General features: G+C 39.1%; 1 protein-coding gene across 9 annotated transcripts in view; it reads right to left on the minus strand.

Moving 5' to 3' along the window:
• Positions 1 to 258: 258 nt before the first annotated feature.
• TBC1D1 (TBC1 domain family member 1) overlaps positions 259 to 16956 on the minus strand; it is a 111204-nt gene continuing 94506 nt past the window's right edge. For all 9 annotated transcript variants that reach the window (XM_035323540.1, XM_035323544.1, XM_035323542.1 and 6 more), the window contains 5 exons: positions 11865 to 12109; positions 11239 to 11398; positions 6611 to 6780; positions 4122 to 4292; positions 259 to 2310 (listed from right to left, as the gene is read on the minus strand). In XM_035323540.1, the coding sequence (XP_035179431.1) occupies positions 2110 to 2310; positions 4122 to 4292; positions 6611 to 6780; positions 11239 to 11398; positions 11865 to 12109 (947 nt within the window). In that variant the 3' untranslated portion in view covers positions 259 to 2109. The remainder of the gene's footprint in view (positions 2311 to 4121; positions 4293 to 6610; positions 6781 to 11238; positions 11399 to 11864; positions 12110 to 16956) is intronic.

The following is a 16956-nucleotide window of genomic DNA, read 5'->3' on the forward strand; positions in this document are numbered from 1 at the left end:
ACCCTGAGAGAAGCAAAACACCAAAAAAAGGAATGCATCCCTGGAGTCGTGCAGGATGGGCTTCACCTTCGTCAGCATCCGCAGATGCAAGTCCCAAGATCACAACTGGATCCTGAGCATGTTTATGAGGTCTCAGAGTTTTCATTAATTGTCACTGTACTGCAGTTTCAGGGACAGTCTCACCTTACACAGCTCTGACCTGCCATCCCGCAAACTATGTTTTTATTTTTAAATGTAAAAATAAATTACAAGCATTGATGTAGGCATAGATTATTATTTTTATTGCTCTTGTTAAAAAGTCAGTGTATGAATTATGGCACGATGGTGTAAAAACGCAACGTGATGGAGTGCTCTAACAGTACGAGGTCCATTCTAACAAGGTTTTAAACATGAAGTGTGAGCTTCAATATGGATTTCCAAATAAAAAGCAAGCTTTTGAGGTAAATGGATTAATAATAATTAATTTATCTGGACTTTCAATACTAAGTGAAAACTGAGTGGATTTGCAAGAACCAGCCATATTTAAGACATGACAGAGTCAAAGATTTAGAAGTTGAACAGTAAATTCTCTTTTTTCTTTTTGAACTACATAGAGGTATTTGTTTTGCACAGTAGGTGAATGTTAAACTACAATCACAATGCATCAGAAGGGCTTCCATGGAGAAAGGGAAAAAGCAAAACAACACCTTTTCTACACTGCCAGTCAGAAAGTAAAACAAAACTCGGTGCTTTGAAGTTTTAAAAATAAAAATAACAATTTAAGAAGGAAAAAAAAATCACATCTCCTGGGTAAATCTCCACCAAGAAAACACATTGATAACTATTAACTCTGTGCTTGGGGATTAAACAAAACTACAGCACTATTTAATTCTGAAGCAAACCCAAACAACTGGATATCCATGGACATTATTGCACTTGTAGCAGTGGTGCTTCAACTGGCCTGAAAACTACTTTCACTGTATTAAGGAAACTGGTATTTCTTTTACATGTGTAATCATACTTAAAAGAGGCAGAAGAATGGTGTCCTAATTCAAACTGCCATACCTTTCGTGAAGCAGCTTAAGAATCTCTGACACAACATGAAGCTCTCCAAATGCCTCCAATGCTTAGAAAAAAGTCTTAAAGAATAACCTTACCCAGAGGACGGGTGGGCATAGAGTACCAAATAAAGAGGAAAAAGAGTGTGGGCATTAGCTTCCCAGCAAAATGATGTTTTACATCACACAGCAGATCAGAAATAAATAAAATGAAATTTGAAGAGTCTGAATATAAAACCTTGGATGATGTTGCAAGAGTGAGAGGCTTCACCAAACCAATGTCAGTGTATTTTGTTAAGCATAACGCAATTACTATATACATTACGTACGTTTATCTGATAATGCCAACTAACAATACACTAAACTAATGGATGTTAAACAGAAATATATTAAAACGACATACTTATGAAAACAGATGGCAACCCCTAATTATGCACAGTTACATATGATGAAGTCCAGCTCTCTGGAGTCCAATAGACTGACACCTTTACGCATCAGGAAACAGTTATCTGAGGCATAAACAACATAATTAACAGAACCAAGTCAAGCTGCAGGGGAATTACGCTGACAAAATTACCTCAAGTCCAATCACAAAACTCTCCAAATTTTACCACTGCATAGCTGCAGCGAGGCAGCCATCCATTCAAAGGTTTTACACTGCCATATTTCTTCAGAGGAGCTTCTAAAGGATGTGCTATTTAGCATGGTGCTGATCTACACACAAAATATGTAACAAACAAAGCACTTAGGTTTAGAAGCACTTATGGAAGAACCCATGACATCTTTACAGCATATTGTGTATGAATGCACACACTATTAAGTTTCTCTTGCTTATTATGAAGTGGCATCTTACTGTTCATAGCATTTCTACATACTAAGAAGAAAGAGCCATCTCCCGGAGGAACCAGTTTCTCTGATCTGGGCAGCCACCGCACCTGTATCTTGCTTTTTGCTCCAGTACAGCATGTACAATGAAGGTGACAGTGTCAAGTCCCCATGAATCATGACAAAAAGAACCAGTTCTTCCCTTCTTTTTTTGCTCAGCTTCCCTGCTCTGTTACAACAACAGATCTCAGTCAGCGTCCAGGTGCTCTTGCCTAGTGAGCAGAGGTTTCTCGTCGGTATCACCAATCTTTTTCCGCATCTCTTCCACTGCCTTCTGCAAAGCTGTTCGCTCCTGCTCAAGAGTGAGAATTGACTCCTTCAGTTTGCTTTCATTAGTCAACAAAAGCTCTACCGTGGCTTCAAGGTTTTGGATCTTTCCATTAGCCACCTTTCAAAGTAAGAGGGAAGAGAGGAAAAAAAAAAAAAGAAATTAATAACTGATAAAATAGTTTCCAAAATGATGGAAAATTGCAGAAGTAAAATGCAAGTTTGAATGCTATTAGATCTGTGCACTTTAGACAATTACTATAGTGTTCCCTGTAACAAGAAACCTCCCTCTCTCAACTTGACTGCTTTGACTCATTCACAGTTAACCTTACAATATAATGTGAAGTAGATCAAATGAGAAAGTTATTAAGTCTGCAAATTACATACCAAAGAATGGCAGGTTAAGATACGTCTCTGCATGGGTCAGTAGGGAGACATTTTTGCCCAACCACATTTGTTGAATTCTACACTGTTTGCAAAGCAAAGACAACTTAGCCTGTTAGTTACACCTCTTTTCTTCTACACGTTGAGTCCAACAAATGCTGGACTTGGAGGCAAGCAAGGTGAGGATTTAGTGTAACATACAAACAGACAAGAAATCTTGAAAAATTCCAGTTTTTGTGTATTCTCCTTCAAGAGGCTGCACATATTGCCATTCTAATTCATGGTGAAACAAAGCATATGATCATTCAAATTTATCACGTGAGACCTGTAGCTGAGGTGCTTTGACAAAAGCAGAGATCTGTTTGGAAGCTTCATCACTGGATAACATTTGAAGACAAAAGACCACTTGGATGCTTTCAGCTATCAGGGAAGTATTTCTAGTTTCTGATGAGCCCACTGTTCTTCATGTAATTACGGTGGCTTATCAAGTTAAGACTTTAGGGACAAAATATTGACAAACCATGATCCACATGTTTTGGTCATATATTTTCCTCATGTCAGCAATGAGTCGCCCTTCACCATAGGAAAGGAAGGCTAGTGAGACCCACCTACAAGAAAAAGGGACTGCCACAACACTACAGATAGTTCCCCACCACGATGCTAGGTGCTGAGTTGCACTCAAGCAAAGATGAGCTTTAAAAAAAAATGCTTAGGGCTGCAGAATCTTTAAGGGCAAGAGGGTGGAAGATGTCCTGGTGCAGGTATTTATATAGGACATCTCATCTTGAATCTCATCCCAGAAATCCCTTTTCTCCTTGCTGCATTCAACCATTTCCTTGCCTCTGTGCCTGAGGCTTTATGAAAATGTCTTGCAGAGGAGTTTCTCTTGTTCTGAGATCTCTAAGATTCATCTTAGCACCTGGAACAGGTTCAGGTTCAGATCTCATACAGTCAGAATTTACATATTAAGCAGATTTTTGTTAGGAAAGACAATCTAGGTCTGCATTGTTGGCTGGCTTTAGTCATGATACAGGACCAGTGGCTGAGAAACCTGAACTCCTTCCCTCACCTATTACCTTACAAAGTCTGTGTCTTTGACAATAACCAAGAGGCTTGAAGCTGCAAATAGAGCACAGACAATAAATCCCATAGCTGATGCATCTCTTAACCTGTGACACTGGCATTAGCTTTCCCCTTCATAATAGACCAGTATCCCTGCAGTAGTAAAGCACTGACTGAAAAACGTAAAAAAAAAAGTTGTGAAGGCACCTTACGTATTTTTAGTCTTCTATAGCTATGATTTTAATTACAAGAGATGAGAGTGCACAGTGAATCAGCTTTTCACTAACTGCAAGTACATGCTCTACCCACAACCTACTCTGAGAATTTCTTTAAACTTTAAATGCTACACGAAATAAAACTATAAGCGACTAAGCTTTTAAGTCACTAGACCAAACACCAGCCTCTTCTGTGCCTTACTATGGGATGGTCTCTTCTGAAAAGGTTGATAAATTAGAGTGTTAATTAAATAGGAAATATAAATCGTACCTGCAGTTCTTCCAGGAGATCAAAGTTCTGTTTGCGCAAGCTACTGTTTGCCTTTTCTAATTTATCCAGTCTCTGATTGTCATTTAAAGATGAATCTATAAGCTCATCCTGAAGCACATGGTATTCGACTTCATAAGCTTGCAACTGCTTGGCAATATCCATTTCAAACACCTGTTGTATATAGAAATGTTATTAGGTGCTGTCAAGATTGAAACTATAGCTCATTCAATGCCTTAAATCCATGGATCTAGACTTGGATACCTAACTGCTGTATACAGAAAAGACAATTTTTGACATTTACATTTCCTGCTCTGGAGATGGCAAGATTGAGGAAGTAGAGTTCAATACAATGGCATTGGATCTGGATTCTCTTTAAAACTTTGCTACTAATTTACTGTCTGCCTTCAGCAAAATCACTCATGCTTTCAAGAAATGTAGAATTTGTAGGGCATTCCCTTTTCTAGATTTCAAATTTAATGCATCTCAGCTTGGCATAAACTCTCCTAGACATATTCAGAATTAGATGTCACTTTAGAAAAGTGCAGTCCAAGTCGCTGTGTCATTAAAGTTTAAGACTTTTCCAGCAGCACAGCAAAATGAAAGCTTCAAATGAAAAACAGTAAACATTGCTAGGTTTATTTATGATTCTATTATACTCTGAGAGACTGAGAGAAAATGAAATAATCTATCCTCACACAAATACACCTTAAACATTACGTAACGTAAAAGCAGATTTCTGTAATTGTTAACGACAAATCACTGAAATGAGTGCTCAATCTTATACATGAGTATTAATAAAATCTTGGATTTTAAAAGCAGATAAATAAATTGAGGTGCACAGAGAGACCCAAGGGAAAAAAAGTCCTGCTGTTGTATTTTCCTTTCTCTAGGTTTTGGCAAATGCCTGCTTTCAAATTACTCGGGAAACATGATTCTAAGGTCCCAAGACAGTTATCTCCCTTGAAAGCAGGGGAAAAGCATTTAAAGGAAAAGGACAAGTGGCAAATAACAGAATATATTAGAAACCAAACTCAAGTTGGTTTTAAAATGCACCTGGGAAACAGCCCATAATTAGAAGTTCATGGGTTAGCATTAACGAGGTGGGGATTGGGCTCTTCTCCCAAGCACTAAGTGATAAGACGAGGGGAAATGGCCTCAAGCTGCACCAGGGGAGGTTGAGGTTGGATGTTAGGAGAAAATTCTCTACTGAAAGGGTTGAGCGTCACTGGAATAGGCTGCCAAGGGAAGTGGTTGAGTCACCATCCCTGGTGGTCTTCAAGAAACGTGTAGATTTACAACTTAGTAGCGTGGTTTAGTGGTAGACTTTAGTACTAGGCTAAAAGTTGGATTAGATGATATTAGAGGTCTTTTCCAACCTGAATGATTCTATGATTATATTGTTCTTTTTATTTTTAAACCTCTTGTCATTGATACCTCTTGGAAATGAGTCAAAAAAAACAAATGCTATCTTAAATATCTGATCAAATATCAAGAGTTATTTCTTATTTTGTTCATCTGGACTGTAGACAAACTGTTAGATAGAGTTGAAGAAAGCATTAGGTTTATGAGGTGTTTATGACACCTGTTACATGTGTTATAAAAATTATCTCAGGTAGTTGTACAGAAGAAATACAAATCTAAACACTGAAGGCTGAAACACATTTCATCTGGGTTTGGCTATACATACGGAACTCTATCCTTCTGCATGCCCTGAGCATCTCTGGAAAAAAACAGTACAATTCAGCAGGGCAGGCTGTCAGCTCCTCTCACGACCTCTGCCACTTCTAGCCTTTCTGCTCTTGAGAAGGGAGGGAAATCCCTGCCGTCATACCCAGAGTATCATATTTGAAAGGGATGAAACATGAGGCAAATCAAAAGTTTGACTTGAAAGCTAACTAACTGAAGGCAAGCTAAGCTATGGCATGTAAACCCAAGGCCACGCTGCAGAAGGGGTAAGGAGGATGGAGCTGAGTACGGACTGCAGGGCATGTCAACCTGCTGTTCTTTTCAGCCATTATAGACAGGCAACAAAAGGTGGTCTCTACATTTGCAAATGCAAAGTCAGCATTTGTGAGGCTCCTGTAATTCAGCTTTTGCTCCAGAAATTAGACTTGGAGAGCAAGATTATTTGGAGATGTGAAGACTCAGCAGGCTTTTAGCACACCTTGCTGCTTTTTTGTGGAGTGCACTGCATATGGGTTGTAGTATTGCTGCCAATAACAGCCATTATGCACACCTCCAAAAAAAGCAAACATTTTAATTAAGGGCTCATAAAGTGATCATAACCAACATGTACATGTAAGAATATAGAGGTACTACACCAGTCATATGCTTCCAAAAGATTTCAACGCCTTCAGGACTACAATAACAGAATTCTTCTCAGCTGGAAGTAACACCATACATTGTTGGGGTTTTTCTGCCAAGACCTTGTTAAAAAAAAAAGCATTATTTCTTTTGCATTCTACTCATACCTTCACATTATTTCATACCTGACTAATGGTCTTTTCCATCTGTACCAAACCCAAGTTGGGGAGAGTGTTTTTAATAAAATCAACAATAGTTTCTAGGTTCTCATGCTGCAGAATCAAGGGCTTATGGCTTCCCAAAAGGCTTAAGGCCACTTTAAATATAGCCTCTGATCCTTGAAGGAAGAGCATATCTGTGAAAACAAACAAAAAACAGAGTACATCAAGCAAGCACATTTTTTGACAAGAATATTAAAATAATAAAATGTCCAAGGATAACAACTTCTCCTAGGGGCAATCTAGAGGCTAGATATACTCTGCCAGACACGTCCTTTTGTTACTGAGGCTATAGCTTTAGACATCTTGCAGGATCAGCATTATTACTGTGAACAACACACTTGACTAACAATCAATTATTTAATTTGTTCAGTGAGTTTCCATCCAATAAATCCGATTCAAATTTAAGCTAAACACATATAATAAGCCAGGTAGTCACATTTGGCAGCACTGCTACTTTTTTTGTGCACGTAGTAGTTTTGTGGGCTTTTTTCTTTTGAAATGTTCATGGGAATGAGGAAATAAACCAGCAATTGTGGAATTTACTGCTAAGTCTTCAGTTCTGAACTTGAAAAGAATTCTACTCCCAATGACATTTAAAATCTTCATAACAAAGGGCAAGAACTACACCTGAAGAAGTAACTGAAGATCCAAAGTTCTGTACGTTTCTGCTCTGGAGGACAATGCTGTAAGTTCTCAGTAAGACAATGCTGAGCACGCAAGACTAAACGCGCATTTTCCAGCAGTATCAAGTTTCATGGGCATGTGCTTATTTTTAGTAGGTGTCTCAACCACTTACATTAATATTCTAATAGCTACATGAATAAGTACCTTCAAATCTTAGTAATACAGCTTAAGTGCTGATATTACAGGTGGCCCTGCAGTGACAGCACCCTGGCATACAATCAAGCACACTGAAGCCACAGTATTTAACAACCTTTCACTTCAACTGCCTTTCTTTTCCTTTACAAACTTCCTATGTCTTTATAGAGGCAAGATACAGAAGACTGCAATCAAAGCATCAGACAAGAAGCAAACCCATTTGTCCTCACCAGCCCATCTGTCCACAGTATAAACAGCATTGCCTTGCATTTGACTTTCCTGCTACTAGAACTCAGAATCTTCTACTGGTTTTACCCAAAGATTCACTACAGGCAAAAGCACCTACCATACGAAATGGTACTGGTGGACAAGCCTTTGTTACACTGGGCTTTCATTAGATTCTACTCAGGAGAAGTGCTGAAAGTTGGACAGATATTAAAAAGTAAAAAGCAGTTTTTCTATTTGACTCGTAAAAAAGTCTGTAGGTTAACCTCTTTCTAGCCCACTGCTTTTATGTATCACTTGTAAAGAAGAAAAAATAATGTAGTTTTATTCTGTATTTTCTAAGTATACTTTTATTTTTAAAAGGGCTTTACTTTTCCCCTTCCTTGCATTTGAAGCTGTGAATGAAGCCACAATCACTTACGAAGTAGCACAATGACACCGAACAAATAGTATGTCTTCATGATCAAAAAAAGGAAGAAAAAAACACACAATAAGGGAAATGATTACTAGCAAAACCACAGATATCTCTGATGTAGTAAAGAGCATATGAAAATGCTGGCTGTCTTTCTTAGTAAAAAACAACCTTTTATTTTCTTTCCAAATTTGTATCAGAATGAAATCCCCCTCTTGTGTTCTTTTACATTTTATGTTGAAGTTGCAACTCATTCCACTACTCTTTCTCACTCTTTGAGAAAGAAAAGCACAAGTAATAACTAACTATAAATCTTGCACTTTGCTGCCATTCATCCTAAAAGTGGTGTAAAGTTTTTCAACTCTGATTCAACATGAAGTCCAAAGGCAGCCATGACTGGAAAGGGATAACAGAGTAGGCATCTGCCCCAATTGCATACTGAAATGGTACATTATGGGAAAAAGCTTTATAGGGAAAGCTATATATTATGACATAGAATGCTGAAGACCAGCTAGGAAACACAAAGTGATAAAAACAGAGCTGAGAATAACACATATCTATGACTCAGCACCTGCCCCACAAAGACATGTAGTTTAACTCAAGGTGACCTGTAAGTTGTTAACGAACGCCTGTATGAGCTGAGCTGGTAATACATGGCTGAAATCCTTCTCTCATTTAAAATAGCAAGTACTTAACAAAGACCCATTTGTTATCCACTCCCCACGCTTCCTGTTGGGTGGGCTGCCAGCCAGTGACAGCAACCCGAAGGTACCCAAATTAATGGCAGCGTGACTGGCAGCCTAGAGGATTTCAAATTCAAGTTTTATCTATAATCTTGGAACAAAATAAGCATTTTTCTATCAAGTCTCCTCCACTGATAAGTAACTAGGGGTATTAAAGAATACATCTTTGTTATGCTGTACTTTCATTAGATTCTACTCAGAAGTGCTGAAAGCTGGACAGATAAATAAAAGATAAAATGCAGTTTTTCTATTTGACTCATAAAACAGTCTACAGGTTAGCCTCTTTCTAGCCTACTGTTTTTAGGTATTATTTGTAAAATAATCGAAAAAATATGCTCTATGTAAATCTACGGGAAGTGTTCTGTAACAAGTGCATTAAATAGCAGCAGGGCTTCACATATCAAGGGTTCATAGACAGCACGTTAGAAAATGGCAGTGCTCTCAGTCTTAATAGCCTATAGATTAGTTACTTAGTCTTTAAAGGCAACATTCATCTCAAGAATTCCAAGAAACGAGCAATGAAAACATACACACATTCTGCAAAAGTGTGTGAACACGGGTTAGATGTGGTTCGAATAACGTAATAAGGTAATAACGCTAACAGCAGCCACCAATAAAGTGAGAGACTCAGCCTCTTTCAGATTTGCCGTTGCTTCAGTCTTCAGCACAGATGAAGACAAGATTTTATTTTCTAATGTAAAAGAATCCCCAGGGCTCTCTATTTACATAGTTCCAGTAAACATTGTTTTAAGAAACTGCTAAATACTTTGAGACATTAAAAACTTGCACATGTTGGTTATGCTGCACTTTCTCTGTAGGAAACAAGGTGACAGTTTCAGTCACACATGCTTTTCTTTCTTGACCTAAAATCTGCTATATGCAGATCATGTATCTTTGCCCTCTATTCTAATGTAAAAATCTTTGCTTTTTAAAGCTCTGCAATTCTTCAATGACAGATAAAATACTAAGCTGCACATTAAGGCAGGAATCCAAATATACTGGATACAGAAGGCACTTTTATACCCTCAGTGCAGTCAATAGCTCAATGCAAAGACTGTTATTATCGTGTGCAATACTGTGATAAAGAATAACCGAAAGATGAACTGATCCCAGTATGTGACAGTTGCATACAACACTTCATTTAGTTTCTAAATATTATTGTTGCCAGCTAGGTATGTGTCAGTGGAAGTTAACCTAAGTGTTCCACAAAATAAATAAATAAAATAAATAAAAATACCGTTTTCTCTGGAGTTAAGATGTTAATTACAGATGTTATGTAGTTCTACTTAGCATACACCATCATTATCAGTGTTATTTCTTCTAACACTACTTGTGGCATGATGTTAACCAGAAACAGGACTGAATCTTTGTTGGCTTATCTTGGAATCTACATTTATTATTTGTTACTGTGGTAGGTGAGACTATAACTTTAAAAGTCAGAAAATTGTCAATATTAATAATTGATTAATTACATCTCTTAAGTGAGACTAAGGAAAATGCAAATATATTCCTATTAGGAGACAGAAAGCAGGAGGAGAGCTCCATTCTATCCTGCTCATCATGGAAGATCCAGTACAACATAATAAAATCAAAAAACAAGTAACAGAAAAGGAAATAAAGCATCCTTTCAAATACCAATCAATTAACCTATGGAATGCATCCACAAAATAGCATAAAGGTAAATTCTTAATGTGAATTTAAAAAAACAGAACACTAATTCTGTAGATTCCAGAAATAGGTAACAGAAGTGACTTCGGAGCCTAAACGCCATATGCTTCAAAACATTTTCCAGTTTTTGGAAAGTAAGAAGATTATCATTCAGGCTAAAAGTGTAAGGATAACCAACAGTATTTTAAAAGCTCTGTGCTTCTGGAGAGTAAATCCGTGATTAAACTGTAAGAGCCACCCACCTCCGTGCATATTCTAAGAACATAACCTTCCAAATCATTTTCCACTGACACAGTGTTGGAGATGATGATAATGGAGATGATGATAATGGAGTAAATGGATGTATTTCCTGAGATGACACCTTGATTATGTCTCTCTTCAGCCTGAAATTAAGTAATTCTAGGTGTTTAAGTGCCATTGTCATACCACTATGCTTTCATGGCATGAAATCTTACACACTCTCTACAAGTGATTACAGGGTGGGAAATGGTAACAGATGGAAAGATGGGGCAGTTTGGAACCGTCATACATTCTTCTCTTTCCATTTTATTGCAAACTCTATATGCTCTGCAGGATGAAGTCAGTTTTGCTGTTCTGTTCATCAATAGAAAGTAAATACTACTTCTGGATATCTGAAGCAGGTTGGGTGATATGCCATTCCTAATAACAAGATTCCAAACACAAGGTTTCAAAAAGAACATATAGAAATTTTTATAAAGAATTACCAAACACCCTGGCTACAAATCCAAGGGGAAACTGGGAGGCAAACATGGTGAGAAACCAGGGAGCTGCATATAGGCTGGGGCCGATCTCATGTTCCTCGAGGTGGTTATAGAGATCTCGATGGTAGTCATGAAGAAGTCGGGACAGTTGATACATCTGGATCTACATGGATGAAGAATAAAAATTAAAAAAAAAATAAAAACAAAGCTAAATAGGTTTTAACAGCCATAGTAGCAAAATTCATGTTTCACACTCTTACTAGAAACTGTGAAAGATACTTGTCAACTGGTGTTTGGACTTACTTTCGTGAAGAACAGAAAGACTCAGAAACCACTTAGAAGACCCAGGATGGGTCACCCATGAGTCTACGACAGGCTTATTTGCACGGTCATTTGAACCTCATAAAACATATAGCAGATTTCTTGTTGTTATGGTTTTCATGATTTCCCTGGTACCCTTTTTTTATTTGAAACTTGTCCATTTAAGAAGATATATTCTTCTTCCAGATCATCATCTCCATTCTTGAGAAGTGAATTTAAGTTCAACTCCATATGTTGACAATGCTACCTATATTGTTTTATTATAATGTAACATTAACATTCTTGTATTAGAAAAACAGAAATCGTACCTGTAAAATTGTCATGTCAGGACGATACTGTTTTCTCAGCCCCACATCAAACATGAGAAACTTCAGCATTTTAAAAGCATCTTCTTCACTCATATGAAGTAGTAAAACTCCTGCTACAAAACTAAGGCCCTGGCAGTATCCTACTTCCTGGTCCAGAAGAGAATAGGCCTTCAAAATATTGTAGAGGGACAGCTGCCCAGCTCCCAGCTGTGCTGAGAAGTATGGATGTGTTGGAAATGTGCGTCCTGTGAAAATAGCAGAGATTAGTGATTTACACTAAAGAATAGCCAAAACCAAAAACACCAGAAAAACCATGAACAAACAAAACAAAACAAAAAGAACAACTTGTCACATTATCAAATTGAACAGTCTTTCAAAAGGCAGACCCTTTTGAAAGACATTCTGAGTCAACCTTCAGGAAGTCTGTAAGAAAGTTAACAATATAAAACTATTGATTCATACCCTACGGTTAAGGGTTTCTCTAAGTAGTTTTGCTACAGTAGCTGCAAAATGAATTTGGAAATTGCCAGAGTAGACAGGGTCTGGGATGGGGACAGACTGCTGTGTGGAACAGCTAAGTAACTGGTTCTTATGACTGGAACTTGATCAGTTTGTTCAAGAGCTTATAGCAAGGAGGTTGTTGCCTAAAATAGTGAGACTCAATTCAGAGGCTCAATGACTCACCCAGTCCTCTTCTGTCAAATTAAACAGTGTTAGATTTTAGATAACTATTAGGATCCAAGCATAGATTTACAACACCCAAGTTTTCTGGGTCAGGGCTCATTCTCTTCTTTTCTTCTTGTTTTTCCTTCCAGTAAGTGCATCTGAACACCTCCCTCCCCATCTTGGTCCCTCCCAGTCTTATGAGTCCTCACTTCTTTCCTGCACCACGAAGCTCGGACTTTTACATGAGTTGATCCAGGTCACTAACATGGCAGAAGAATCCCCTTTTTTGGAGGCTTAGGTCTTCTGCCCTGTCACTCAGCTGTACTGAAGTGTCCCACGAGCACCACCACAAGTGACAGGTGCTTGGAGAGCAGGAGTGAGTTGTGGGAGCATAACCTTTTCCCAGTAGTGATGGGCTTTGGATTTATTCCCCACATCTCTTTAGATTCCAGCCTGAGGTAAACTATATTAGTTCCAGAGCTGCAGCAGTAAAGCTGAACCATTCCCAGCCTTTCAGTTCTGGAAGAAGATGGTAACTTCCACGCCAGACTGACCTATCTGTGTAAACTTTCATACAGAGCTGGAACCCACATGTCCGTATAACAAACCAATCCAAATAAGTAACTTGAACAATTAGTTTGAGCCATGATATGTAATCAGGAAAACATTTTCTTTTTTTTTTCTGCAGCCCTTACATTATCAAGAATTATATAGCTATAGGTATGCAAACATATAGGAGGAGCATGGCTAACAGAGGCAGCCAACAGTCACAGCAGTTTGTGCAGCAGCTTCTGGGCCCTGTTCCTCTGAGTTCTTCTTGAGCTTCTGGGCACTTTTTGCCTGGGACTGTCAGTGGATTTCTAAGAAGCAGAGGGTGCCTGCTGCTGGCAGGTAAGGCTAAGGCTATGGCAATGGCAGCTCTAGCAGCTTCTTAGGAACTCTGCCAGCTGCCCTTGATCCTTGTCAGGGTGCTTGTCACCTTTCTTCCACCTGATCCCTGATTAAGGAGACCTAGATGATGGGACAGAGTGCACCCTCAATAAGCCTGCAGATGTCACAAAATGGGGAATAGCAGCTGATACACCAGAGGGTTGTGGTGCCATTCAGAGGGGCCTGAAAGGCAGAGAAATGGGCTGACAGGAACCCTACTAAAGCAGGGGGCTGGAGCAGATGCTCTCCAGAGGTCCCTTCCAACCTCAGCCATTTGATGATATCCCAATTCTGTGAGCAGACACATTAACAACCTCACTTCTATAGATATTTCAGAACGTGTTTACAAAGACAGTATTTTCATCTCAGGAAAAAAAATAATAAAAAAAAGCCTCACCCTATCACATTTCCCCTACTACATACCTGAACTGAGAGGGAATTTGAATACTTCTTTTATTCTAATAGTAAGTGGAGCTTGTTTTTCAGTTGCCCACTTGTTAAACACCACCCCACCCTTTAGCTCCTGGAATGCTGCTGTGCAGCCAGATAACATCAGAGCTCCTGTTTCAAGAAGACAAAGCCCGGGGCAGAGTCCTTCTGCCATCCGGTAGCTGCTGTGGCCTGTCACACAGGACTCCAGCATGCCGTTTCTCAGCAGGCCTCCCCAGGCCAGGCCTGGTCACATAACTGAATGCTACAGAAGTGATGCTTTGAGCTTCCATGTGTGTAGGGGAGCTTGCACTCTGTTTCAGAGACTTCTCCACCTGAAGTTATCACAGTACAGTCTAAAGGCAAGGTTCCTTTCATACAAGTCATGAGAAAAAAACGTAAGCTGAGCAAGAATAAAAATGCAAAGCTTAAAACAAAAACCAGAAAAACAACGGTAAATGGAGGAGTCAAAGTGCTAAACTTGTTATCTGATTTGTTTCTGAGTGCCCTGTCTCTGACTTAATTAAGAATTTCAGCTTTAACTTAGGAGCAATTTCTTGCCCTGCTAAGAGACTGAAATGAACTCTGATACCTCAAGAGTGCCAGGATGAGAAAGTAAGTACTTATACCAACTACTTTATTTCCAGAATATAACGTAACAAAACAAATTTCTACCGTGTTCAGCAAACACCCGGCGATGAGTACAGCAGTTTCCTACACTGATAGCATCTGGAGATCAGTTTACCCTAACTTAGCAGGAAAAGAATTATTTACTGAACATAAAGTTGATGTTCAGGAGCTGAAATCCCCACTGACTGCAGCAGTTGTGCAAACGGAGCCAGAGAAGGAAATATACAAAAAAAAAAAACTTCAAAGAACTGTTGTTTTGTTTTTGGCCATGTATTGAAGTAGCAGTGACATGTGAAGTGGGCCAGGAGAGTAACTGCTGTACCTTAACTCTGCATCCAGATGCTCCTCATTCTCAGAAAGCAGTATTGCCAACTGAAAATCCATCAATTCAACTAAGCGTGGGCAATACCACTATGGTTTTGCCTCATATTGTGTCAGCAAGGCATTTTGGCTTAATTTGAGAAAGTTTTTTAAAAATATTATCACTACAATGTAAGTTCTTTCTCAAGGGAGATGTGGATGCTTTCAGAAGGATTCTTGAAGATCTGCTTAAGAGAAACACTTCTAAAAGTCTGAAGAAACGCAAGTCAAAACATGCAAATTCTTTCTAGCTGCCTATCCCATTGCACTGTTACTGCACTGTACTACTCTGTTTTAATGTGAATCATTAAAGTTTTCAGCTTCCTAGTTTAATTTTAAGGAAATACCAGGACTCCCCTCAGCTAATGGGCTAGCAAACAGCTCCCCCACAAAATCACTTTGCTCAAAAACAAATGCGTGCAGTTACTGATTCACCAATGCCTGCAGTTATCTGTCTCTACAAGCAGAGCACCTGGCTATGAAGAGAAAGTACTTGTGTGTAAAACCAGACAGAAAACACGAACAGCCAGCAAGCCCCAGTGCTGCATAAGAAAACCACCCTCAGGCTGCCTGTGCTTCCAGCTGCCAGTTATCACACCCTCTCGTGTGTCAGCTCTGCCACGCCATGGACTCAGCTTTACTCAACCAACTCACTCAACCCTGCACAAAGCTCCTCACCTATTACTGTGGCACTTTGGTGTGACAGAATCCCCACGTACAGTGCCAGGGGTACTGATACCACATACACTGACTTGACGGATAGGCACTGGTTAGCAGACCATCTGTGTCTGCACAAAAGTGACTCTCAAAAACAAAAAACCTGCTTCTGGCACTGTGCAATCCAGGGGAATTCCTAGAATCAGCGTGACCAAGTCCCGAGGGAAACAATCTGCACACATTGCGACTGCCTGTTCCCAGCTGGCCACTTAAGGCTCCTTGGAGTGTCACACGCTTCCCAGTGCCACTCCTCAACCTGGCAGGTGAGACAAACAGAGCAAAGGTGAGATCAAGACACTCTCCCCAGCTCAGCTCGCACCAGTTTTAGCAGAACTGTGCAGGTTCCACCAGATTTTTGTTTCGTATGCACTGCCTTGACATTTTGACTTACTTTACTAGATGTTGCAAAAAACAGATTGAAAGATGGAGAAAACATTCTCATTTACCACGTAAAGCTTAGTTCGCCAGCTAAACTTGACAGATCTTCTCACAGTTCGGTACATGCTGAAGACTGTACAGAGTTTGTAAGAAGTAGGTGACCCTGAACAGCTCTCAGTATAGATGATCCCTGTAAGATGTGGAAGGAAGGGCGTATAGCTTTCTACTTGCACTGAAAAATACTCAAATACTGTTTGAGTACAGTTGTAAAGAACAGAAGTATGGCAGGAAAACTGTATGACATCTTACAGAAAAGACCTCAGTGAAAATAATACACTAGTCATTCAGACCAAACCAAGTACACATTTTCCTGTAAATTATCACCATCCTACCACATAACATTGTGTTAGTTAACGGTGCATAAATTTCCCCAACAACAGGTTTTTCCACGGTAAATTCATTCATTTAAACTTAGTTATTATGGAACTCTTAAATTGCTCCGCACAACTCCTCAGACCCAAACCACAAATGCTACCACAAAAGCCTTTGTAAATTCTGTCATTCTCTGGAAGACAAGATTATTTTTTCCTTTATTATGAAAGACCATGATGAACACTGAGAGTAAAGAATTAACCCCATGTGCAAGAGACGACATCCTGGAAAATTGAGGATGGCTCCTGGTTTCCGAGGCAATAAACTGAATAGAAATATCCAAGGCAGGAGAGAACAATATCTTAAAAGAAATATCCACAACTCTACATTCCCAAGAATAATCAATGGATTAACTGTAAAACATGCAAATCAGCCATGTACCAGTGAGGTGTTAAAAACTTGCATCGGATGACTTGCTTTCAAGCACTTTTGCAAAGGTAAAGGTTAGACACGAGAGGATCTGACTCAACAACTGTGTATATTTGAACAATTACTGTCACGTTAGAAATCCTTTAATGACTGAAGATACCACAAAATTCTTAACCCAGCT

This window comes from Oxyura jamaicensis, chromosome 4 (assembly GCF_011077185.1).
Source record: "Oxyura jamaicensis isolate SHBP4307 breed ruddy duck chromosome 4, BPBGC_Ojam_1.0, whole genome shotgun sequence".
NCBI classification, from domain to species: Eukaryota; Metazoa; Chordata; class Aves; order Anseriformes; family Anatidae; genus Oxyura; species Oxyura jamaicensis.